Here is a 26,059-nt window from a genome sequence, read left to right on the forward strand (position 1 = left end):
GGTTTTCTTTATTATTTTAAATGATTAAAATTCAACAGAATATCCAGCTGAGGCAATAAAAGCTTTATTCTTGCTTTACAGCTTTAAACATTAAATTAGATTTTTTAAAATCTATCAATTCTAACACAAGTAAAATATTGCTATTTGGGCATTTTTTAAAATTGCGTTTTTTAGGCTTTGTATTGCTTGAAGCATTTATATTCTAAAACTTAACCAAATTCCAACTATTCATTTTGGGGAAAAACAATCAGTTCACAAATCACATTTTCAATGGGACTGCTAGCCAGCATAGGTGAAAACATGTATAGTGTATTTACTCTTAAATTGTACACCGCAGATGCTTCTTCAGCTCCCTCCTCTTCCTCCATGGGCGGTGCTTGCAGCTCCTTTACCACCTCTTCCAGCCCTACCATTTATTCTACCTCAGTCACCGACAGCAAGGCTATGCAAGTGGAGAGCTGCTCCTCAGCCTTGGGGGTAAGTAACAGAGGGGTAAGTGAAAAGCAGTTAACCAGTAACACAGTTCAGCAGCATCCATCAACACCGAAGAGGCACACAGTCTTGTACATCTCACCACCACCTGAGGACTTGCTGGATAACAGTCGGATGTCCTGCCAGGATGAGGGGTGTGGATTGGAATCAGAGCAGAGCTGCAGTATGTGGATGGAGGATTCCCCCTCCAACTTCAGTAACATGAGCACCAGTTCCTACAATGATAACACTGAGGTACCTCGTAAATCACGAAAACGAAATCCAAAGCAGAGGCCGGGGGTCAAACGACGAGATTGTGAAGAATCTAATATGGATATATTTGATGCCGACAGTGCCAAAGCACCTCACTATGTGCTTTCTCAGCTTACCACGGACAACAAAGGCAACTCAAAAGCAGGAAATGGGTTGGTATTCACATTTTTTAAAGTTTTATCACCATTGTGCAAAACAAGCAAGAAAAATAAATCATTCCCCACTTTTTGTAATTGCTCAGCTTAAGTTTGAATATAAAAGCAAATACTGATTTTATCATTGAAATACATGAAAATTCGAACTTAAAATTACCAAGTTTCGCTAGAGAAAAACATTAATAGATTTTAGCAATAGGTATCTTATTATGAGTATGATTAAGTAGTAGACAATAATCTGTTTTGACATAATTTTTAAATTTCAAATGGATTTATATTTTAAAAGGATTTAAAAATATTTTTACTCAAATAACTAGCAGTGTAATGGCTGTAGTTAAACAACTTCAACACATTCAAAAAGGGCTAGTTTGTGTTCTTTCATGTTGTCTCCCCATATGGTTCAACCCATTTCCATGTCTGTAAGGGTTTGACTTTCTCTTTTATTTGATGAAAACAAGAAAAAGCTGCATTGATTCTTGTATTTATTTTAAGCTTTTTCTTTAATACATTCTCCTGACCTTTAAAAAAAAGTAAATAGATCACTAATTTTTTTCCCCTGTGATTCTGGGTTTATGTATTGAAAGCATGATAGAACAGGATCATGGTACATATTTGAGTTCTCATTCATCTCTGCCAGTCTGCAGCACCCACTATAAATATATTTGTAAATAAATATATTTCAATGGCCATATTATAGAATATTTATTGCTACAGTATAGAATACTATGACTTATTTTTAACTTTTTAAAATTCTTTTAGTACTTTTATTATATTTAATTGCTAGACTTTTAGTTACATTTTCCTATTACATTCAATATAATTTTGACCAAATTTAATTCAGTGGATTTTAAGAGATTACTTTTTGGGGAGGCAGATTATGGTCCTTTAGTTGACCCAGAATCTCCTACAATTTCAGGTTGTTACAAAGAGTGATGCAGAAGCTTTTGGTTGGTTTACTACTTGATGACATCATTCTTATCTTTTAAGTTAGTAATCTGGTTGACTATTATGGAGAGTATTCTTAATGTATATTTAACTTGTTCTTAAATGTTCTCTCAGTACATTTTTAAGCAATATCTACCATTTAAGCATAATTATTTTATATTATTTTCTTCTCTACTCTCACTTAAAACCCCTTTGGAGTGATGTAGTTAAATAAAAATAAACATTTAAATGTTTTTTCTTTTTAGGAAGTCCAGATTAAAAAATTATCTAAAAGAAAACAAGACTAACCTTTTCCTAAAATGTTACCATTAGAGCTAATTTCAAAACATACTTGTAGAACTAGTAGCTATAGAATAATGCTCTGAAATGTAGTAGCACAGATTTAAAAGGCTCATGTATATCTGTCATTAAATACGAGCATGCGTTTATTTGGGTTTCAATGCAAAAGGTTTTTTGGTTTTTTTGTTTTTTTAAGTTCCAAAAGAGAGATTTTCATTGTTATACTGAAATAAACATTAAAGGTCCAAATGAAGAACAAATAGAATTTTGACATAGGGTTAGTCAACACATATCATTTGCAGTTCCTGTTAAGAGAGATCTTGACCTACATCTTTTCTGCTTCTGCTTTTGTATGATAGATATATCTTAGAAATGATTTGAGGTTACCCAGGGAAAGTATAATAACATTTGTCGAGACAAAATCTCTCATGAAATAATTCATGGAACAGAAACTCATCAAGCAGCAGAAGAAATGTCCAGCTTCTTAGGTAATGGAAAAATATTTGACACTGGCAAATAGAAGTGGTGGAAGAAGTTTAAATTTTGAATAGATAAGAACTATATCAAGGAAAGGATAAAGCAATATGTAAATATATTGAAACATAGGCTTTTGAAAGCAGTTATTAAGAGGATCTCAAGCTAAAGTCCTATACTCTTCAATAAGAAAGGCATTAGAAACATGAAAGAAAATCAGAAATCTTTTGAGGGATAAGGTAAATATAGCCTTAGATATCATAATGTGCCATAAATTTACAATTTATATAATACTGAATTGTAGGAAATGTACTCTGAAATATGTTATAAACAGCAGTTTATTGATCTTCAAGATGGAAATAGCATTTTTGTATAATTAAGGTATTATATAAGAGAGTTTATTAAAAAACCAAAGTCACTTAAAAAAAAATTACTCAATATTTAAACATTCCTTAGCCACGTTCTTAAATTCTTCAACTAAATGTTCTGAGCATCAGTAGGCTTATGTTTTTTCTAGATAGTCCTGAAAATTAAGGTATAATGTAATGTGAAACTCCTTTTAGGCATTTTGTAGTGTAAATTAGTTTTTTGTGTGACAGACAACTAGAAGGATACATAGCACATAGGAATTAGAATGCCATTTTAAGACTTCTGAATAGAATATAATAAGACAAAGGACTTAGCTTTTTGGATGCCATTTAGAAGTAAAATCCCATACAATTAACTGTAAGCCATTGTGCCTTAAAAATTACTAATTTCACTGACTTCTTTTCTAAGAATTAGTTGACATTTTCATTGTTGTACATGTCTGAAGATCTAAATATATATGTATTCCATCTGTACATTTAAGCCTTAGAGAATAAAAGTAGTTTTAAGGGCTTTTAAAAGTATCATTTCAAAAATTGTTTAGTTACATGGACTATTCTTTAAGCCATAATGTGTATACTGTGTCAACTCACTCACTAGTCTTCATCCCAAATGAAATATTTTGTTTTACTAAAATAATAAAACTTGTTTTTATCTGTTTATCCTCATCAATACTAGCTTGGCTAGCTTAAGTGAATATAAAAACTGTATCTTGCCAAATTCATTGGTATGCTAAATTTTCCTTATAATTCGAGCTAAAGTTTTCCCTTTTCTATTATAAAATTAATAGATATTAATTACAAACATGCAGAAAAATAGAAGAAAATAAATAACCTATAATTTAGTCACTCGATACAACTCCTATTAGTATTTTACTATATTTTCTTTTGGTCCTTTTCATTGAATATTTAGGGGGTGTTTTTACATAGTTTCAGTAAGTGAATTTTTTTGCTTTGAATTTAAAAATAAATATAAAATGATACAATTGTAGAGTTTCATATGTAAGGGACTGCACATTGTATTGAGAGCACATGTTTGAATTTCTACCTAGAATGATGAACAGAAAAATAGGATTTGTTGCCCATTGTTCCAGTTTCAACTCAGTACTTTGATTCATAGAATGTATTCTTGCAGGGCCTTTTAAATGACTTACACGGGTAATCTTTGACTTAAGTATGTGAAACTTACATGAATGGCATTCCTTGGCCAGGAATCCGAGGATCCAGTCTTCTTCATCTTGATATTATAGGAACTCTTTTTATTCTGCTTTCTTTTCTTTGTCCCTTTCTTTTTCCTATTTGCAACAACAACTATTTTTTCAGCACCTGCAGCTTCAGGAATTGTGCAAGGTTCAGGGAATGTGAAAACGATGGAGCACAGTACCAGCCCTCAGAACTCTCCCACTTACCTAGTCAGTCTTACTTCACATTTCTTCTCTTCTCCATCCTTCTGTCCCTTTCCTCACTATGAGGTTCATCCCAGTGCCTGGTTTCATTGAGAGTACAGCATTTCTTCTTTTTGTTATTGATAATAGAGGCAACAACTTAGAGCTGGAGGGTTAAACATTAGGGGCAGGTTTAAGGCTTCTTAGCCACTGTTGCTCTTCTTTGTTTGAAATCATAACATTCCTCCTGGGATCTGTTTGCTTTTGGAGATTTTGTCCATAGTCATCTCTTAGCTCCTGTATTTTCAATGTGAGGCATACAGAAAGCAGTATAGGCCCTGACTCTATTTTAAAATGTACATGGGTAATTTTAAATCTGTTTTAAAACTAATAGTATTGTTTTATATTTATTTTATCACATATTTGCAGTGCCTCAAATGAAAGGTGTTGACCTAAAGTCCTAACCACCGGTTGAAATATTTTTCTTTGAACATACATTCCACACAGCAAATGAATGATAAACAAATAGACATTAGAAATACAATTTTAAAAAATAGATTGCCTATCTGTAAAGGCCAGATTATAAAGATTTTATATGCTAAGGGCTTTAATTATTTTATCATAACTAAAAACACCGTGAAAAATTGTACTTCTAGGAAAGATTGGTTAGAATAAATCTGATTTCCCAATAAAAATTGGATCACTGATTTTTTATTATAATTTTTTCAGAAAAATTGTACTGAAAAAGATATCCCCCAAAAATATATGCTACATGTACTTTAGATTGTTTTTTAAGGCCTTCATTTCTTTTTGCTACCCCTCTTTTCTTTTGCATTGCAAGTCTGATTAGAAAATAATGGTAGTTAATCTTATAGTTTTATATTACACTCACATATATGTGTAATTTTTTAAATTTGTTTTGACTGAAGTGCATTGTGAAAGGTTATAGTGACATTCGCTATTCTCTTACCTGTTATTTTTCTGTTTATTAACATTCATTCTTCCTCCATTCCTCCTACCACACCTAGGTGTTGTCTTCCCTGTCCAATTTACTTTCTTTTATTTTTGCATTGTATAGTTAAATTTTATTTAAAAGTTTAAAAAGATACTTTGCTTATGGAATGTGTCTTCCCTTAGGCTGTGTTTTATTTTGTCGTTAGGATTATCAGTTGTTTTTAATGACACTGCCTTTTCTGTTCCTTCCTTTACCTTAGATGACTTTTGTAAAAGAAAAAAAAAAAAAAACAAAAACCAAAAAACTTCTTCTTGATACTCTTTCTGTGTTGTGCTTTGACTTCTCAGAACATTGGAAAACCAAAAAGGCAGTGGAGTAAAGAAGAGCCCTATGTTGTGCGGACAGTATCCTGTTAAAAGTGAGGGAAAGGAGCTGAAGATTGTTGTACAGCCTGAGACCCAGCACCGAGCTCGGTACCTGACTGAGGGTAGCCGTGGCTCAGTAAAGGATAGAACACAGCAAGGCTTTCCTACAGTAAAGGTACTTATTTTATTTAGCAAAAGAATTTTCTCCAGTTTTGCTTACTAGTTATTTTGTTTTTAACTGGCAAAAGCTGCCTAAAATAAATGGTAGAATTACCGTATATAATGGAAATTAAAGCAAGTCTGACTGAATCATAAGCCCAGTATTGTTACTTTAATTTGATTTTTAGTTTAGATGAAAGGGGAAGTGAGAATGTGTTCCCAATAATATTTGGAATTTATGAATTACGTTCCCCTTATATTTGACATTGGTAGCAACTATATTCACTTCTTCCCAAACTTAGTATTTAAGAAGAAATTTTAAAGTGAATTCATTTAAAGTGAAATATTGTAGAAATTAGTATGGACTTGGAAAATAAGGTTTTTGAGATGGCTAAAGGAATCAGGACTATTCATTTCAGAAAAGAATTAGTTGATAGATAATTCAAATCTTCAGTTTGAGAAATAGGATATTAACTGATTCTTCATCTTTTCAGAATTTAGACTAAAAGAAAAAAGGGGCTTAAATTTCAGCCCCTGGGAAACTTTGTTACAAAGAATATTTCTCTTTGAAGATAAACCAAAAAGGAGTGAGTGGGGGATGTTTAACAAGTGTTCCTACCCCTTGTAAAACATTAAACATAGGAATTTTGACTAGTCACGTGGTAAATTCTTGTTAAACACAGTTTGTGTAGATGTAATGTTAGTATTTACTTGGCTTGCTTTTCATTTTAAATTTTAATGGAATAATGGTAGAAATTTAGGATCAGGAAATCTATCCATGGTCATTAATAAGGTTGGTTAATAGTCCCACGTACAGTGTCACTCCTATTCCTCTGCTACTCATCACACCAACCCCATCCTCATTCCCCCAGACTCAGAAGAAGTAATAGGTAAATGTTAAGTTTAAGTCATGCTTTTTATAAATATTTGTTTGACCAGACATTTTGATAGGTTGGTTAGTATTTTTAACCCATATTGATCTGACTTTAAGTTATGCTTTGGTTAAGTACTCTCTGGTCAGAAGTATTATTAGATTAATTATCTCTGATAGGGAGTGAATTGACCTTAAAAGTTTATCTATTCATTCATTCAACAAATAAGCACCCCTCTATGTGCCAGACACTGTTCTAGGTACTGCTAGTGGTTTAGGTAGATTGCTTCTTTGTCTATTTATTTCCCTCATGATATCGTTTCACAGAGATATTGCTATACTGGGTTACAAAAGATGTATGAATCTTTTAAAGTACTTTGGTGTACATTGTACAAGTTATTTTGTGATTTTATGCATTCTATATTAGTAGCTTCACTGTTTAACTATAAACCTGAACAAAAATCAGCATTGGAAAGATTTGTTCCCAAATGCTATTTTATTTATTCATTCTTCAACAAATTATAAATTATAATTTATGAAAGCATGTTAGAGACCTGTAAGGATCCATAGATCCTGGTTTGAACTAACACTTTTTCAAACCATAATGTTTTGGCCCAGAATTTCATGAGGTTGTGGATATGTATCTAACCTATGCAAATGAGTTACATTTCCTTATTATTTATATAGCTGTACTTCAAATACTTTTCTATTCAAATAGTTTTAAAAGAGTAAAAATTCAGTATGTGTACACATTTGATGATGATGATGATGATGATGATGCCACTAACATAGTTTAATGAATTTTCCGTTAGTAGTGATGGTAAATTTTGAGTAACCCACATGCTTTGGCAGTCCATAAATTTATAAATACATAAAGGACTGTGTATTCATTTGCATCTGGTTGTACAAATTAATTGTAAATGACAATTTATCATTAAACATATAACATTTTAATCAAAATGTGATTATTACAGGATTAAAACTTATAATTTCCTGCAAAAACTTAGCCAATTCTCCTCTTTATGAAAATATTTTACTTTTGGTTTTCTTGAGGATTTAAATTATTTCTTTAGTGTTATCTAGTTATAAATGTAGAACTTGGTCTTAAATGTTTGATTTGACAATTAGATTATTTGAAATGCTAATTAGTCTTTATGTTCTATGTTATCTCACTCCAGCTGGAGGGCCATAATGAGCCAGTAGTGTTGCAAGTGTTTGTGGGCAATGACTCTGGTCGAGTGAAACCACATGGATTTTATCAGGCCTGCAGGGTAACTGGGCGAAATACAACTCCCTGTAAAGAGGTGGACATTGAAGGCACTACTGTTATAGAAGTTGGCCTTGATCCAAGCAACAACATGACATTGGCGTAAGTACTTAGTAAAAATTTTTTCAGTATACATTACACTTTTGCAGTGGGCAGGAAAAAAATTTTAGTTTCTAATGTAAAAAAAAGAAGATTTTGAGTATTTTATTAAAATGTTTTAAACATTACAAATAAAAACATAGATTAATGCAGAATGGTAATTGGTCAAAATGAGCTCTTTTCCCTTTGCCATAGAATTCCTATGATGAAAGGCAAGGAAATAAAAGCCAGGTGGAATAATGGCTTTTTTGGAAATAATATGGACTAATTTGTTGGGACTAATAAAAGTAACATTAAAAATAAAAACTACAAACCATTTGATTTGTTCTCCTAAATTCTTAGTATTTGCATTAGAAAACTATTTGACAGAGACCTTTCATGGTACCTTGACCCATCCTGATGTGGAAAAGCATGTTGCTGTTCTAAATTCACCTTCTATTTTTGTTTTCCTATATTAAAAAAGAATGTACTGGGAGTATGTTTTTTTTCCTGTCATATGCATTTTCATTGCCTAAAAAATATGAGGTGTTAATAATTTAAATTAAAACATTTTTTTCTTAAGCCTTTTGTCAAGGGATTTTATCCTAAATTTGAAACCATAACAGCAGCAAATATATTGATAAGGGGTAGACTTATGTTGTAATTATTTGTATTGAAATAGCTAATGACATTTCTCTATTTAATTTTCAGTTTCCTTTTGAAAGTCATTTTGAGTAATAAGAGGTTAATTGGAAAAGAAAATTTTTGAAAAATAGTAGACTTGTTTTTTAACTTTTGAAAATTATAAAAATATATATAGTGGAAGAAAGGAAGGGAATTACTGTTTATAAAAATAGTACTTATTCATTATAAGTGTTTTGTAACCTTGCTTTCACTTACCATCAGCATTTTCCATATAGTAAATATTTTTTGGCATATATTTTAATGGCTATGTAGTGTTCTGTTCTTTTGGGGACAGTTTGCTAGTGTGTTTTTGTTTTTGTTTTAAGTAAAATTCATTCCTTCTATTTTAATATCTGAATTAGCTACAAAAATAAAGAGGCTACATTTATCTATCTATCTATTTATGTATTTCAAGTTTATTTATTTTGAGAGAGCAAGCATGCAAGTGGGGAAGGGGCAGAATTAGAGGGGGAAGAGGGAATCCCAAGCAGGCTCCATACCACCAGCACAGAGCCTGATGTGTGGCTTGAACTCAAGAACCCAATACCATGACCCGAGCTGAAATCAGATGCTTAACTGACAGCCACCCAGACACCCCCATTTATTTTCTAAAAACAGCGATTGGGATGCCTGGCTGGCTCAGTCAGTAGAATATATGACTCTTAATCTCAGGGTCATGAGTTTGAGCCCCATGTTGAGCATACTTTAAAAATAAATAAATTAAAATTAAAATTAAAAAATGGCTAGGGTGCCTGGGTGGCTCAGTCAGTTAGGTATAGGGCTCTTGATTTTGCCTGGGATCATGATCTCGTGGTCGTGAGATCAGGCATATGTGGGGCTCTGTGCTGGGCGTGGAGCCTGCTTGGGATTCTCTCCCTCTCTTTCTGCCCCTCCCTTGCTTGCACGGTCTCTTTCTCTCTCAAAAAAAAAAAAAAAAAAAAAAAAGGCAAAAGTATCTCTTGTAAGCTATTACTTACGTTCCGATTTTGAAATAGTGATTTTACTTTACTAATTTTTGCATTATTGTAAATGAAAAGTTGTCAAGGTTAAGAATTATGAATATTCAGAATTTACCGTTCTGTATTTTTTGAATTTGGAACGTTATGATTGTATTACATATTCAAAAAATTAATAATTAGCAAATTTTTTAAAAAAGAAACTTATTTGGTTAAGAATATTGTGCTATTTATATAACAGAAAATATTGGTTAATGTATTTTTTTCTGTGTCAGGGTGGACTGCGTAGGGATATTGAAATTGAGGAATGCTGATGTTGAAGCCAGAATAGGAATTGCTGGTTCCAAGAAAAAAAGCACTCGTGCAAGATTGGTTTTTAGAGTTAATATCACAAGGAAAGATGGCTCCACTTTGACACTGCAAACACCCTCCTCTCCGATTTTATGTAGTAAGTAAGAAAATACATATCAAGTTTTTTTTGTTTTGTTTTCTATTAATTTTCAGACATAGCTAAATTTCAGATGTTTTAAAGACTGTAGCTTATAATGGTGCAAAATTTGAAGCATTTTAAAAGTTGTAGTCAGGGCACCTGGGTGGCGCAGTCGGTTAAGCGTCCGACTTCAGCCAGGTCACGATCTCGCGGTCCGTGAGTTCGAGCCCCGCGTCAGGCTCTGGGCTGATGGCTCGGAGCCTGGAGCCTGTTTCCGATTCTGTGTCTCCCTCTCTCTCTGCCCCTCCCCCGTTCATGCTCTGTCTCTCTCTGTCCCAAAATAAATAAAAAACGTTGAAAAAAAAAAAAATTTAAAAGTTGTAGTCAGGTTTCCTAGACTATAGGTGGATAATATCAAGTAAAATTGAGAAGATATGTAGCATTTTGTAGTTCCCTATAATTATCCCATACTACTTTTAAAGGTAATTTGAGGGGACACCTGGCTGGCTCAGGTGCTAGAGCATGTGACTCTTGATCTCAGGGTCGTGAGTTCAAGCCCCATATGGGCTATGGAGCCTACTTAAAATTAAAAAAAAAAAAAAAAAATTAAAAAAGTACTTTGAATGGTTTACCTGAATTAAATTCCAAAGCCAAAGGATTCTTCATTGTGTGATAAATTGCTGTGATCTTAAGTCTGTTTGGTATTAGAACATAAGAAACATTAAGGTAAGTAGATCTTTGTAAATATACAGCAGTTGGAGTTCTGATTACAAATTAAAGCATTAAAGTATAGTTTTCAGAAGTGGGAATCATAATTCTTATTTTGCTAATCTTGGCTTAGGAAGTAAATGATGTGTGTTTTAAATTTAATCTTATTGTTGTATGTGCCTCACAGTATATTCTGGTTTCCCTATAATGAGCATTATTACAAGCGGTAAATAGAAAATTTTTTCCCTTATGTATCACTTAAGATTTTCATTGAGTGTAATTTTCTTTAGCATTGCTTCATTATAATTTACACCTGAATTCAGAAGAGCAGAATAGACTGTTCCATTCAATTGAATTTCCTGTTGGGTTGTTTTGGGTATTATGACCTTGCTACCCCTAGGAGAGTTACATAGCCTTTGTAATTGTATTTTTGTTTTGTCAAATTATTCATCCTTTGTAAATCTTATTTTCCCTTTCTTTTAATTCATCTCAAAAATGCTTATAGCCGTACTTTAGCTTAGCAAACACCATAATCTTTTTTAAAGTACTAAAATATCTTTCTGACCTCAAGAGAGCTCAGTTGGATTTCTCTATTTTTTGTTATTATAACAAATTTGTTTTGATACTAGTATTTCTTTAGGCTATTTCTGGGTGATGTGCAACTATAAATAGACTGCTTTTACAGATCATATATTCCATGTCCATTCTATTATATTTAGATAAAGACAAAATAAAGAGTCTATAGATGGTTTATTGAATTCTTAAGCTTTTCTAATTGGGGTGCTCCAATTCTGGATTTGCTATAATTTGTGATATGTTCCAACTTGACTCTTACTAGGATACAGTTCCAGTTTTAGTGGTGTGTATGCATTTATTTTTTTATGTGATGTAATACTTTGAGCATGACCATAGCCATTCTCTGGAGGCCAGAGCCAGAAATGCTAGATAATTCACATCCTACTACTTTAGCAGAGACTGGCAAATGGTTGCCAACTTTATGTAATCATTTGCTCTTTCTTTCATTAGTTTGTTTAGTCACTTCTTCATTTTCTGTTTCATTAAGGTATTGTTAAGATATAAATATATTCAGCTAAAGGTGGTAGAGAATACAAAAGAAATAGAAAACATGATTTTCTGAAATTTCATCTGTAATTATTATCATTTGTTAATTATCAGTATTAAAGATAATAAATGTCCATATTTCAAAAAGTCTCTCTCTCTGGGAGTCGAGGTGGGGGGGGTGGATATGACAGCCCTTAGAAGCAGCAGCGCACAGTGGAAAGGATATACAGTTATTGATAAAAGTTAACATGCTTTGAACTCTGTATGCCGGGGATTTTGTTTATAAGCATTGTATCATTTACTCTTCTCTGTTACCTTTTATGGATTCCACTCTACAGTTGATGAAACTAAGACTTAGAGAGATTAAATAACTTCCTCAAGATCACATAGCTAGTAAATAATAAGACCAAGATTCACAGCCTCTTTTAGCCACTATGCTATATTGTCATTACAATCACTTAAAATTGCAGTGCTGAAACCAAGTTTGAGCACTTTATTGCATCCTAGCCATGGCCTCTGAATGGTTAGGGCAATAGTTACAGAATGAGATTGTGTTAGTGAACTGCTTCCTCTACCTAGGAGATTTATGTTGTGTAATTTAGACTTTATGAATTTAGAAAATAGATTTCAGTTGGGGGATTTTACTTGAATACCTATATGGTCCCTTCCATTTTCTTTTATAGAAGTCATTTATTATGGAGATTTAGGATATATATTTTTATTCCTTTAATTGACTATTTGTTACTTTCCATCTGCTTAGAGAAATTGGATTAGATACAAATGAGCAGTACTTTATTGAAAGAAAGGGATACTAATGATGAGGTCTTGCCATCTGTGACAACATAGATGTACCTACAGGGTATTATGCTAAGTGAAGTAAGTCAGGCAGAGAAAGACAAATACCATGTGATTTCACTTATATGTAGCATCTAAAAAACAAAAGAAATGTGAATAAATAAAAAGAATAAGACTTGTAAATACAGAGAACAAACTGATGGCTGCCAAGGAGCTGGGGGATGGGCAGAATGGATGAAGTGGAGTAGAAGATACAGGCTTCCAGTTATGGAATGAAAGAGAATAAAAGGTACAGAAATACAGTTAATAGTATTAGAATAGCATTGCATGGTAGGTAACATATGATGGCTGAGCTAACATATGATAACAGTAACATATGATAGTGAGCATAGCATAAGGTATAAAGTTGTTTAATCACTGTGTTGTACATTTGAAATTATTGTAACATTGTGTGTCAATTATTCTCAAATTTAGTATTTTTTGCAAGAAGAAATAAAAAAATAAAGAGGCAGTAATAGTTGCCATGCTTCTTTTAATTTGCAAATGTTTAGACAATAATTTCCCTATTTATTTCTTATTGTTATTTTCATAGAATTTCAGGGGCGCCTGGGTGGCGCAGTCGGTTAAGCGTCCGACTTCAGCCAGGTCACGATCTCGCGGTCTGTGAGTTCGAGCCCCGCGTCAGGCTCTGGGCTGATGGCTCGGAGCCTGGAGCCTGTTTCCGATTCTGTGTCTCCCTCTCTCTCTGCCCCTCCCCCGTTCATGCTCTGTCTCTCTCTGTCCCAAAAATAAATAAAAAACGTTGAAAAAAAAAAATTAAAAAAAAAAAAAAAAGAATTTCATGCAAATAGGATTTTTTCCTTAAAATGTATAGCTAGCTTTAAAATATTTCTAATAGTGATTTCTATGAATATCAATTAGATCTAATCATTTAGGCAAGAGTCTAAGACCCTTACAAAAAAAAAAAAAAAATTACATAAGTAATCTCTATACCCAATGTGGAGCTTGAACTCACAACCCTGAGATCAAGAGTCACATGCTCTTCCAACTGAGCCAGCCAGGCACCTCTAAGCCTCCTGACCTGTACATTCCTAATGGATCAGTGATTTGATTTTTCTAAAAACCTGTCATCTTATGTAATGAATGTCCTTATTCTGTGTTCAGAATGTAACTTTACTTGATCATGAGTTTTCTTTAAATACACTACACAGCAGTCTGTAGGTTGGTCAGTCTTTTTTATTGTTACACTGGTAACAAAATGAAATATTAAAAAAATTTTATTACTTTTTAATTACTGTTGTTTAAATATTAGCATTAGGACACAACAGGTGTCCTACAGGTGAGGGGCACTTGGGTGGTTCAGTTGGTTAAGTGTCCAACTTAGGCTCAGGTTATCTCATGGTTTGTGGGTTCGAGCACCACGTCAAGCTCTCTGTGTCAGCATGGAGTCTGCTTCGGATCCTGTTTCCCTCTCTCTCTGTCCCTCCCCAGCTCACGCTGTCTCCTTCTTTCAAAAATAAATAAATATTAAAAGTTTAAAATGTATGCTTTATGCATGTAGGTAGATGCAGAAGAGAGAGGAAAGAAGACTGGGATAATCATGCCCAAGCCCTGGTTCCAGCTCTTCTGTAGTTCACTCATTTCACCTCTCTAGTGAATATTAATCTAATGGAGTTACCTGTTAATAATAGTGCTACATTATCCCATTTGATCTTAACAATAGTACTGTGTTATTAATAAAATAGAAATGATTAGCTTCACTTTTTGTATAATAGGAGAGGGATGAAACTGTTCAGGTTAGGAAATGAACAAAGAAATAGGAGATAATCTGATTTTTTTGTTGTTCATTGTTTTGAGCTGGTGTCTACTGCAGAATATAGGAAAGATTTTATTTTTATCAATTTTAACATAATAGCAGATATACTTCTTAAATTGTATAGCTTATAATTAGGGTATTGACATATAGGCACTTAATTATCTTAAATTTATGTACAATCAGTCTTATGCTTTCTGTCCCATAGAAGATGGTTTCTTTTTTTTCTTTTATAATAGTTCACTGAGATATAATTTGCACACCTTGCATTTGAGACTTTTAATGTGTACAATTTTTTATCATATTCAAAGTTGTACAACCATCACCATTATCTAATTTTAGAACATTTTTATTGCTACCTCAAAAAGAAACCCTGGGGTGCTGGGGTGGCTCAGTCAGTTAAGTGTCTGACTTCAGCTCAGGTCATGATCTCACAGTTCGTGAGTTCAAGCCCCATGTCGGGCTCTGGGCTGACAGCTCAGAGCCTGGAGCCTGTTTCAGATTCTGTGTCTCCCTCTCGCTGTGCCCCTCCCCAGCTTGTGCTCTATCTCTCGGTCTCACTCTCAAAAATAAATAATCATTAAAAAAAGAAAGAAAGAAAGAAATCCTGTAACTCTTAGCAGTCACTCTCTATTCTATTACCCCAGACCCTGGTAACCACTGTTCTATTTTCTGTCTCTATGGATTTGCCTATTCTGTACATTTCATGTAAATGGGATCATACACTGTGTGGTCTTTTTATCTGGCTTCTTTCACTTAGCATAATGTTTTCAAGATCCACTGATACTGTAGCATATATCAGGCACTTTGGCTAAATGGTATTCCATTGTTTGGATATACCACAATTTGTTTATCCATTCATCCACTCATGGACATTTGGGTTGTTTCCAACTTTTGGTTGTGAATAACGCTACTATGAAGATATGTGTACAGGTTTTGTGTGGGCATATGGTTTCAGTTCTCTTGAGTATAGACTTTGGAATAGAATTGCTGGATCATATGGTGGACAGTTTTCTTGTTTAAAATTTCTTTGAAATTCATTTATGACTAATAGAAGACAAGTTTTTTAAAAAGTAAAAAACCATTTCTCTGTACTTCTACTCCCTGTTTTAACACCAGTTTTCTGAAAATATTGAAGGGAACTGAATTCTTTGTTTTAATTTTATCATCATTTTTCCTCTGTTTTTCAATAATTTTATTTGACTTATTTTTGAAAACAAAATATGATTTACTACCAAAATATTTGTATTAATTGGATTGGTCAGCAAATTTTGGCAGGCAGTAAAATTGTTCAGATGGGCTTTTTTTTTTTTTTTTTTTTTAACACTTGTGCTTATTGGGGCTACAATTTACTTCATAGAAACAGTACTGTATTCTAACAGAATACTGCCTGATTGACATTCTGTCATCATTTATTCAATATAAATGCATTGTGCCTCAATCTTGGCTATTTGTTAGTCTTCTGTGGTACATTTAGGATTAAAAAAAAAAAAAAAAAGCCGCTTAGTTAGAATCTCCGAAGTTGGATCTTAGCAATGTTTTGAGAAGACTTCATAGCTAATTTTTTTTTAAGCTTATTTATTTTGAGAGAAAGAGAGCATGGGGGGCAGGGTGCAGAGAGAGAGAGAGAGAGAGAGAGAGAGAGAATCCCAAGCAGGCTCTGCACTGCCTGCTCAAACCCACGAACTGTGAGATCATAAGCCAAGCTGAAATCAAGAGTCAGATGCTTAACCAACTGAGCCACCTGGGTGCCCCAAAACTTCATAGCTAATTTAAGGGATAGTTACAACATGCCCAACTCTGGAAATAAAGACATGATAGCTTAAGGAGCTTACTCTAACAAGCTAGAGGAAAAAACAGACAAGTCAATGTCCTATTATAAAATGATATAAAGACTATAGCAGGGGTGCTTGGGTGGCTCATTCAGTTAAGCGTCCAACTCTTGATTTCGGCTCAGGTAATGATCTCTCAGTGGGGAGATCTAGCCTGCTTGAGATTCTCTGTCTCCTTCTGCCCCTTCTCCTGTGCACGCATGTGCTCTCTCTCTGTTTAAAAAAAAAAAGAAAAAAAAAGCAACAATAGATGCATCAGTAGGGTACAATGGAAACATTAGGAAAGAAGAACATCTTGTTTGGAGATGGTAATATTTGTGCAGTATCTAGAAGGACAAATAGAAGTAAGCTGGGGCAGGGCAGGGTTTAGATGAAGATTATCCTCGTCAGAAGGAACAGTGAATATAAATCTACTCTATGAAAGTGTATGCTTCTTTTAGGGGAATTAAAAAGAGTTTGATATGATTGGAATAAAAAGATACTATGAAGAAGTAGTAAGATTTGAAGCTAGTAGACCTAGGCAAGATATCTTTTGTAAAGATTTGTGTGTTGAGCTAAAGAATTTGAATTTTAACCTGACCACCTTAGGAAGCCTGAGGCTTGCACTTCGGCTTTGGAGTGGGTTATGAGGGAAGAGGAAAAGTAAACATATAGGTAATACACAGTGAAACAAAGGACCCAAAAAATCTTTTTATTTAAAAAATTAAAAATAAGAATGTTGATTATGGGTTTTTGGTTTATGTTTATTTCCATGAATATAACCTTTTTGGCAGGTTTGAGCAATTGGAGTAGAAAGAGAGGTGAAGAGGAAATAGGTTAGTATGAAGGGTTAGAATTGGAATGGGAGGTAGAAGGAAACAGGAAAATAAGAGGGAGGTAAAAAAGAAAGAGGGGCCAAAGGTGATAGAGGTGGAAGGGAGGAGAGGAAACAGACACTTCATCTTCCATCTAGAAACACTCAGTGGAAAGAAGGGCTATTGCCAGAATTCATGTGCTTTGTGACGTTGAAAAAGAAGTCCTACTTCTATTTGTTAGTTTAACAATGACCATTGGATCCATTGTCGGTTTTTGTTTGTTTGTTTTTAAGGGAATGGAAGAATTCTCCCCTTTTATAGTCTTGGTGTATTTCTATTTCTCCAGACAATACAGGCGTACATTTTTTATTTGATGATACTAGATCAATCTAAGAGTATCAGCTTGCATACTTTTTTAGTATCCACCCCAAATACTAATTTTTTAAATACAGCAAAATAAGAAGAAATAGCTTTCTTTGCTATAATGTATATTGGATTTTATCTTACTATGATTATTGTACTAAATCTGACTGAATTTAACAAGTTTCTACCTCTCTTGTTTCTGTGTATCCCACAACTTTAGGAAAAGGATAATATCATTGAGTAAAGTTTCCAACTCTTCAGAGACATTATCAAAAAGCTTTACTAATTCTTTTGGCACTTTGAAATACTTGCTTTGTTATTTTTCAGTATTCAGATATTCATTTTTTTTACCTTTATTTATTTATTTATTTTAATGTTTATTCATTTTTTTGAGAGAGAGAGAGAGAGAGAGAGTGAGTGAGTGTGAGCGGGGTAGGGGCAGGGAGAGAGAGAGACAGAGAATCCAAAGCAGGCTCCAGGCTCTGAGCTATCAGCACAGAGCCCAGTGTGGGGCCCGAACTCACAAACTGTGAGATCATGACCTGAGCTGAAGTCGGATGCTTAACCAACTGAGCCACCCAGGTGCCCTTTTTCAGCTTTATATTTGAGGCTACTATTTGAAAAGCATCTAGAAGCACATTGTTTTTATAATATCAAAAAAGTGGCTGCTTTTTTTGTGTTATAATTTTTTAAGCAGTGTGATCACTTTGAAGAACTGGTTTACTAATTACTTAAAGATAAAAATAAAATAGTTAATGCTTAAATAATACTGACTTTACTTCTGTTTAATATAATGTCTGGGCTGTTGGGTAACCATTAAACTTTTTAATAGAAAAGACCTTTTAAGGTCAAAAGTTAAATTATCTTGAACAGTAACAGACTAGTTGTTTGTATAATGTAAATACAAGTTTGTAGAAGATATATACACATTGTACCTTCAGAGGAGTCTCATTTGGCCATCTTATGACCTTAATACATAAGAGGAAAAAATGAGATAGGAAAAAAAAAGTTTTGATAAGCATCACTGAAATGGAATTTCCACATAGTATTTGAAAATGGGGTGAAAGGTTATAGACTTTCCATTCATTTTGTTAATACAGTGTGTTCATATAATTTTGCACCTCTTGTTTTCTACTCAAAGTAATATTTAGTATTTTTTTAATGTCCTTTCAAAACAAGTATCTAGTTCCAGTGTTACTCTAAAAAGCTATAAATTAAGGGCACCTGAGTGACTCAGTTAGTTAAGCATCTGACTTTGACTCAGGTCATGATCTCATGGTTTGTGGGTTTGAGCTCCACATTGGGCTCTGTGCTGACGGCTCATAGCCTGGAGCCTGCTTCGGATTCTGTGTCTCCCTCTCTGCCCTTCCCTTGCTTGTGCTCTCTCTCTTTCTCAAAAATAAATAAACATTAAAAAGCTACAAATTAGTTAATTCTTCATTTAAAGGGGGTATACGATTGCCAGCACGTGACCAATAACCATTTCCATTGTCCTCACGCATTAACCCTGTGTGTTCTAACCAATGTATATGGATATACATTCACAATTTCTTTTAAACTCTTAGACATTCCTGAAAATGTCATTTGCCATTTAAATATTTTAAAAGGCTAGGATACTTACTAGCTTGTATCAATAAGTGAGGCTAAATGATGTTGCAGTAACAAACTCAGTGGCGTTCAACAGTAGTCCTACTTCTCCCTCACTTTGTGGTAAATACTGACTGTGGTTTGGAAGTGGATCCATTTTCTTCATTGTCGGATCCAGGCTGAAGAAGCTGCCCTTATCTGGAACTTTGCCATTTTTGTAGTAGAAGAAAAAAGGAAATGGTGGAACCATGTGAGGTTCTTATAAAGGTTTTCCTTGGAACTGGCACATTATTTCAGGTCACATTTCATTATACAGACAAGGCACATGGCCAGTCCTGATGGGAGTGGAGCAAGAATTACAGCCTTTCCACGAGGAAGGACCTAGGGAAAGAGGAACAGTGAATATTTTGACATTAAATATTTCCCATATTGTATTCTTATAAGGATAAAATTAACTATTTAAATATAGAAGTGTCTAAGAAAAAAGCTTTTCCTAAAGTTTAGTGGAATATCTTATTAATTTAGAAGGTGGTGAGTTGTATAAGCCATATTTAAGTTTACCTTCGCAGTGCATATGTTGTGAGGGTTTACTAAAATGCCACATAGTATATAATCTGTGTCCAAGGGCTTAACCTCCTGGGGAGCAGTTCTTTTGAGTACTTAAAAGGTATTTATTTGCATACACTAGCATCCCAGAAAACCAGTAGAAAACCAGTCCTTAGGTATCAGTAAGGAAGAATGTTTCTGGAGTCTAACATAAGGGGGAAACTGGATACTATATTCACTTCTTGGATATTTATTTATAGTATATATTGAATATTAATTTTGTTCATTTAACTTTAATCCATTATTTCCCAGATTTACTTGACCTTGAAACCTGTTTTGCTAAGCAATACCTATAAAATTCTCACAGAAATCCTGGCATGAGGAAGTTGTTAGACTAATTATAATTAATTCGTTATATCTGGCCCCTCTCAGTACTTTCCAACTTATTTGTGTTATATTTTAAAAAATTTTTTTAATGTTTACTTATTTTTTTAAAACATTTTTTAATGTTATTTTTGACAGACAGGGAGAGAGTGCATGAGTGAGGCAGGGGCAAAGAGAGAGGGAGACACAGAATCCAAAGCAGGCTCCAGGCTCTGAGCTGTCAGCACAGAGCCCGATGTGAGGCTCGAACTCAGGAACAGTGAGATCATGACCTGAGCTTAAAGTCAGGCGCTTAACTGACTGAGTCTCCCAGGAGCCCTTGTTTACTTATTTTTGGGAGAGAGAGACAGAGCACGAGTGAGGGAGAAGGAGAGAGAGAGAGAGCGAGACACAAAATCTGAATCAGGCTCCAGGCTCTGAGCTGTCAGCATGGAGCCCCATGTGGGCCTCGAACCCATGAAGGGTGACATCATGACCTGAGCTGAAGTCAGCCGCTTAACCGGCTGAGCCACCCAAGGCACCCCTCAACTTCTTTGTTAATTTTAGCAGTGGTTAGTTAGTTAAATTTAAAAATTTAAAAACAAGTGCATTTTATTTCTTAAGCTCAGGTTATCCTAATTCAGGGACATCCCCTGGTAGAAAAAACTATTCTAAATTGGATTCAGTCTGTTTTTAGGTGTTCTTCTGGTATGAAGCCTCTTGAGTCCTGGGTGTAGATACTTAAAGAAACCGTCAGTACCACTCAGAGGCACACATTGCCTCAGAAATATTGTACTATAATGGCAAAGCATAGCTGACATTTTTGAGGTTAGGGTTGTGGGACAAGGTTGTTTTTAAGTAGAATTTTTAAAAAATATTAAGACAAAAAAATGCCTGAGCTCACATTTTAAAACTTTATTATTCACATAATGAGAAAACAAAGATGACATGTAATAAAACCTAATCTTAGACATTAATCCATCCCTACAAAATCTTTTAAGAGTTATTAAAAATTAATAGGGCTTTTCTGGGGTTTTTTTCTCTGTTAGGGTGAAAGTTAAGTTGCACAGTCCAGGAAGTCAAACTCAGGGGTCAACAAAGAGAACTTCTTTAGAACTGGATAATTGAGTTGATTTTAGAAAAGAAATAAGTGTTGGTGGTTCTTTTTATGGAACGCTTATGTGTACCCACAGCTCAGCCAGCAGGAGTGCCAGAAATCTTAAAGAAAAGCTTGCATAGCTGTTCAGTGAAAGGAGAGGAAGAAGTATTTTTAATCGGCAAGAACTTTCTGAAAGGAACTAAAGTTATTTTCCAAGAAAATATTTCTGGTAAGTAGGCATAGTACTGGTACTGAGATTGTTGCATGTTATACTTTGTTATAAAGGTATAGTTACAAAGTAAAAAAAGTTTCAAAATTTTAGTAAATTACTGTTTTTATTTCAATCAGATGAAAACTCTTGGAAGTCAGAAGCTGAAATTGACATGGAATTATTTCATCAGGTATAATTTAAGCCTTTCTATAGTTTGTTTTTATTTTGTTTTGTTTTTAGTTTGTTTACTCTCTGAGAAATTCAGTTTTGTTCTGAAATTTTCCTGAATCAACAGATTAAATTTCTTCTTTATGTGGGTTTCATATAAATCATTTCATTTTCTTTCTTGAGTTTCTTTAATTGAAGTAGAATTATTCCACAGTTCTCTATTTTTAAAAATTAGGAGCATTGGTAAATTATCATTTTTAATAAATGAGACATTTCTTTTATAAGATTTGTTTGCTCTGAGGATTTGGATTATCCTAACCTACTATTTGGTTAAATCAAAGGGAAACTTATTTGTTGAGTACCTGAAGTGTTTTGTTTGTCAGTTACTTTTTTTACAGAGGTACTGTTTGTTATACTTCTGTTAAAGAGTCTGTATTTGTAGGACCTCATCATGTGTATTATTCTCAAAATGACAAGGAAAAAGAGCTTAAAAACAAGGATAAAAAAACTGACTTAAGAATTAGGATGTATAACAAATGGTATCAAACTTAAAGAAATTGGTACTAGCAGAGAAGAGAAGGATAAATTTATGAACCAATCAGATAGAAGACATATGCAGAAGAGTAGCACATACAGGTGTATATCACAGGGAGAGAACAGCAAAGCAGAAACAAACTAATGTGTAAAATACCTAAAGCCTAAAATTTACCATTAAATACTAATTGGAGTCAAAGCACATGAAAGCAAGCAGAGAGCTGAAAGAGGCAAAAATTAGAGATGAACCATTTTATCAAAAACGTTTATAATTTCTTTTTAGTTTTTAAATTTATTTCTTTCTATTTTTTAAAAAGTAAAATTTAAAATGTATATCTGTTATAACATATTGCCATATTCAAAGCTAAGGGCACAATATTCCCTAAGGCTGCCCTCACTTCAGATACCAGCCACAAGTTCAGGAGTCTCCTGACCACTCTCGTTTTTTTAACAAATGGCTTCAAATTTAGGGGTTCCCACTCCCCACTCAGATTTGCTAGAATAACTCACAGAAATCAGGATGCACTATATTTAATTTCAGTTTTATTACAGCAAAAGGACACAAATCAGAACCAGCCAAAGGGAAATATTCGTAGAGCTTGGTATGGGAAGGTCCCAAAGACAAAGCTTTTGTTGCCCTCAGGGAAACCTTACTTACACTCTCAGCACATCCATGTGTGACAATATGCAGAGTATTATCAATTAGGAGGTTTACCCAAGCCATTGGTGTCCACAGTTTTTGTTTGGGCTCAATCACATACTGCCCATGCAGCAAATCTTGAGCTTCCAGTTCCACCAGAGTTTGGAACTGAGATGACATATTCCAAAGTCCCCTTCATAAATCACATTGTTCTGTACTGACTGTTCAATAGTCAGAGCCCCCAGTCAGAGATAACTTCTATCCGACGGGAAATTCTAGGGTCTTCAAGAGCACCAAAAACTAGACCTTAGTCTTAGTAAAGTATATGGTATCATATAAAGTGGGGGTTTTCGTATACCTAGACAAATGCTTTGTAGAAAGTTTTCCTCTAGTTTATGCTACCACATGCTGTCAAAAAGAGATAGTAGGACTTAACAGTCATTCCTTTGTCGCATATACCATCGGGCAATCTTTTTTTTTTTTTAATGTTATTGAATGTTAAGTTTATTTATAAACTTCTAAATAATAAATGCTAACTTATTAAAATTTATTAAAATAATGTTTTGTTTTGTTTTGTTTTGTTTTGTTTTGTTTTGTTTTTTGAGAGAAAGAGAGATCCTGAGTGGGAGAGGGACAGAAAGAGTGGAGACAGAGGATCTGAAACAGGCTCCATGCTGACATCAGAGAGCCTGATGCAGAGCTCAAACTCATGAATCGTGAGATCATGACCTGAGCAGAAGTTAGCCTCTTAACTGACTGATCCACCCAGGCACCCCTGGGCAATCTCTGTCTTTTTTTTTTTTTTTTTAAAGGATGTCATGGCTTTTATTTATTTATTTTATTTTTCATTTCTTTCTTTCTTTCTTTCTTTCTTTCTTTCTTTTTTTTTTTATTTAACTTTATTTTTTATTTTGTAAAATTTACATCCAAATTGGTTAGTATATAGTGAAGCAATGATTTCAATAGATTCCTTAATTCCCCTTACCCATTTAGCCCATCACCCCTCCCATAACCCCTCCAGCAACCCTCAGTTTGTTCTCCATATTTATGAGTCTGTTTTGTTTTGTCCCCCTCCCTGTTTTTATATTATTTTTGTTTCCCTTCCCTTATGTTCATCTGTTTTGTTTCTTAAAGTCCTCATATGAGTGAAATCATATGATTTTTGTCTTTTCTCTGACTAATTTCACTTAGCATAATACCCTCCAGTTCCATCCACAGAGTTGCAAATGGCAAGATTTCATTCTTTTCGATTGCCGAGTAATACTCCACTGTATATATGTATACCACATTTTCTTTATACATTCATCCATCGGTGGACATTTGGGCTCTTTCCATACTTTGGCTATTGTTGATAGTGCTGCTATAAACCTGGGGGTGCATGTGTCCCTTCAAAACAGCACACCTGTATCCCTTGGATAAATGCCTAGTAGTGCAATTGCTGGGTCGTAGGGTAGTTCTATTTTTAGTTTTTTGAGGAACCTCCGTACTGTTTTCCAGAGTGGCTGCACCAGCTTGCATTCCCACCAACAATGCAAAAGAGATCCTCTTTCTCCGCATCCTTGCCAACATCTGTGGTTGCCTGAGTTGTTAATGTTAGCCATTCTGACAGATGTGAGGCAGTATCTCATTGTGGTTTTGCTTTGTATTTCCCTGATGATGAGTGATGTTGAGCATTTTTTCATGTGTCGGTTGGCCATCTGGATGTCTTCTTTGGAGAAGTGTCTATTCATGTCTTTTGCCCCTTTCTTCACTGGATTATTTGTTTTTTGGGTGTTGAGTTTGATAAGTTCTTTGTAGATTTTGGATACTAACCCTTTATCTGATATGTCATTTGCAAATATCTTCTCACATTGTGTCGGTTGGCTTTCAGTTTTGCTGATATTTATTTTAATGTTTTTATTTATTTTTGAGAGAGAGAGAGAAAGAGAGGGAGACACAGAATCTGAAGCAAGCTCCAGGCCCTGAGCTGTCAGCACAGAGCCCGACGCTGGGCTCGAACTCACAAACCATGAGATCATGACCTGAGCCAAAGTTGGACACTTAACTGACTGAGCCACCCAGGCGCCCCTGGGCAATCTCTGTCGTAACTGCAGTTCTAGCACTTGCTTTGTCATTAACCATCTATGTTACTTAAATAAGAGAAAAAAACACTTTTGTGCCCCAGTTTTCTAGTCTATAAAATTTTACTAGATGGGGGCACCTGGGTGGCTTAGTTGTTAAATATCTGACTTCAGCTCGGGTCATGAACTCAGTTCGAGGCCCACATTGGGTAAGCTCAGGCCCCACTTCAGGTAAACATGAGCCCTGCTTCAGGTGAGCCCTGCTTCTCTCTCTCTCTCTCTCTCTTTGCCCCTCACTCACTTGCACCCCCTCTGTCTCAAAACAATTTTTTTTACTAGATTATTTGAGGTTCCTTCTAACATTTTATGATTTCTTATACAACTTATTAGATCAGACCATTCCCACTCTCCGTGAACCAACAGTGGCTTCCTCTTGAGGACTTCTAGAAGTTAGGGGCAATGTAATATGACTCTTCTGTGTTCCTCATAATATTAAGCACTTAACAGATACTCATGAAAAACTTGTTAGTTTATTTTATTTACTTCGAAGAAAAAGAGGACTCTAGGGTCTGTGGTTCCTTTTTCTTCCTGAGGGCACTTCAAACCCTGATTTCAACCAGGTTTTTGCACACCTATAGTTTTGGTCCTGACTGAAGGTTTATTTATCCATGCAGTACTTCTGTGTGTGCCATAAACATGTTTTGGGTTTTGATGAGTTGGTTAGATTAATGTAAACTCCCTTGCTAGTAATATGCCTGTTTGTTTGTTTGTTTGTTTGTTTCTTTCTTTCTTTCTTTCTTTCTTTTTCTTTTCTTCCTCCCTCCCTTCCTTTCTTTCTATCTATCTATCTGTCTGTCTATCACCTTATCCTGTGATGCAGCTTTTTGGATAAGAAAATTAGTTCTGGAGACGGAGAAACTCACCCTATAAATTACACAAAATATTAATAAGATGTCCCCAAACAAATTATAGTCTTAACTTGCTGTCTCATATAGAACTAAATATTAAGAAGTCTTTGTTCCTCCTCCTCCTCATCCTTGTCCTCCCTCTTCCTCCTCCTCCTCCTCCTCCTCTTCTTTGTTTACCTCCCCCTCTCCCCCTTCCTTTCTTCTCCATTCTTTCCTTTATCCTTTTTTCCTTCCTTCCTTCTTTACCTTTGAGGCATGGGGTAGCTAATATTCTTAAAACACTTTTTTGCAGGGTAGTTAATGCCAGCTACCATAGATTAAAGAAGAGTAATCATAAAAATAAGACATGGTGGAATGAAAAGGAATTAATGTCCTTATTTGGTGGCTATATCTAGAGGTCCTGGGGTTTTTGCAAGCAAGTATGTATAACAAACTAAAACATAATATGATTTTTCATTAATTCT

The 26,059-nt window shown here is 34.4% G+C and overlaps 1 protein-coding gene across 13 annotated transcripts in view; it reads left to right on the forward strand.

Annotated features, from left to right (window-relative positions):
• Nucleotides 1-26,059, forward strand: part of NFAT5 (nuclear factor of activated T cells 5) — a 113,575-nt gene that overhangs the window by 60,162 nt on the left and 27,354 nt on the right. For 6 of the 13 annotated variants that reach the window (XM_042920737.1, XM_042920738.1, XM_042920740.1 and 3 more), the window contains 6 exons: nucleotides 338-896; nucleotides 5,650-5,842; nucleotides 7,876-8,066; nucleotides 9,958-10,130; nucleotides 21,169-21,303; nucleotides 21,423-21,475. In XM_042920737.1, coding sequence (XP_042776671.1) covers nucleotides 338-896; nucleotides 5,650-5,842; nucleotides 7,876-8,066; nucleotides 9,958-10,130; nucleotides 21,169-21,303; nucleotides 21,423-21,475 — 1,304 coding nt within the window. Of the gene's footprint in view, nucleotides 1-130; nucleotides 897-5,649; nucleotides 5,843-7,875; nucleotides 8,067-9,957; nucleotides 10,131-21,168; nucleotides 21,304-21,422; nucleotides 21,476-26,059 lie in introns of those variants that run through there. The other 7 variants (XM_042920746.1, XM_042920744.1, XM_042920743.1 and 4 more) reach the window with 4 other exon arrangements.

Source organism: Panthera leo, chromosome E2, assembly GCF_018350215.1.
Source record: "Panthera leo isolate Ple1 chromosome E2, P.leo_Ple1_pat1.1, whole genome shotgun sequence".
Classification (NCBI taxonomy): Eukaryota; Metazoa; Chordata; class Mammalia; order Carnivora; family Felidae; genus Panthera; species Panthera leo.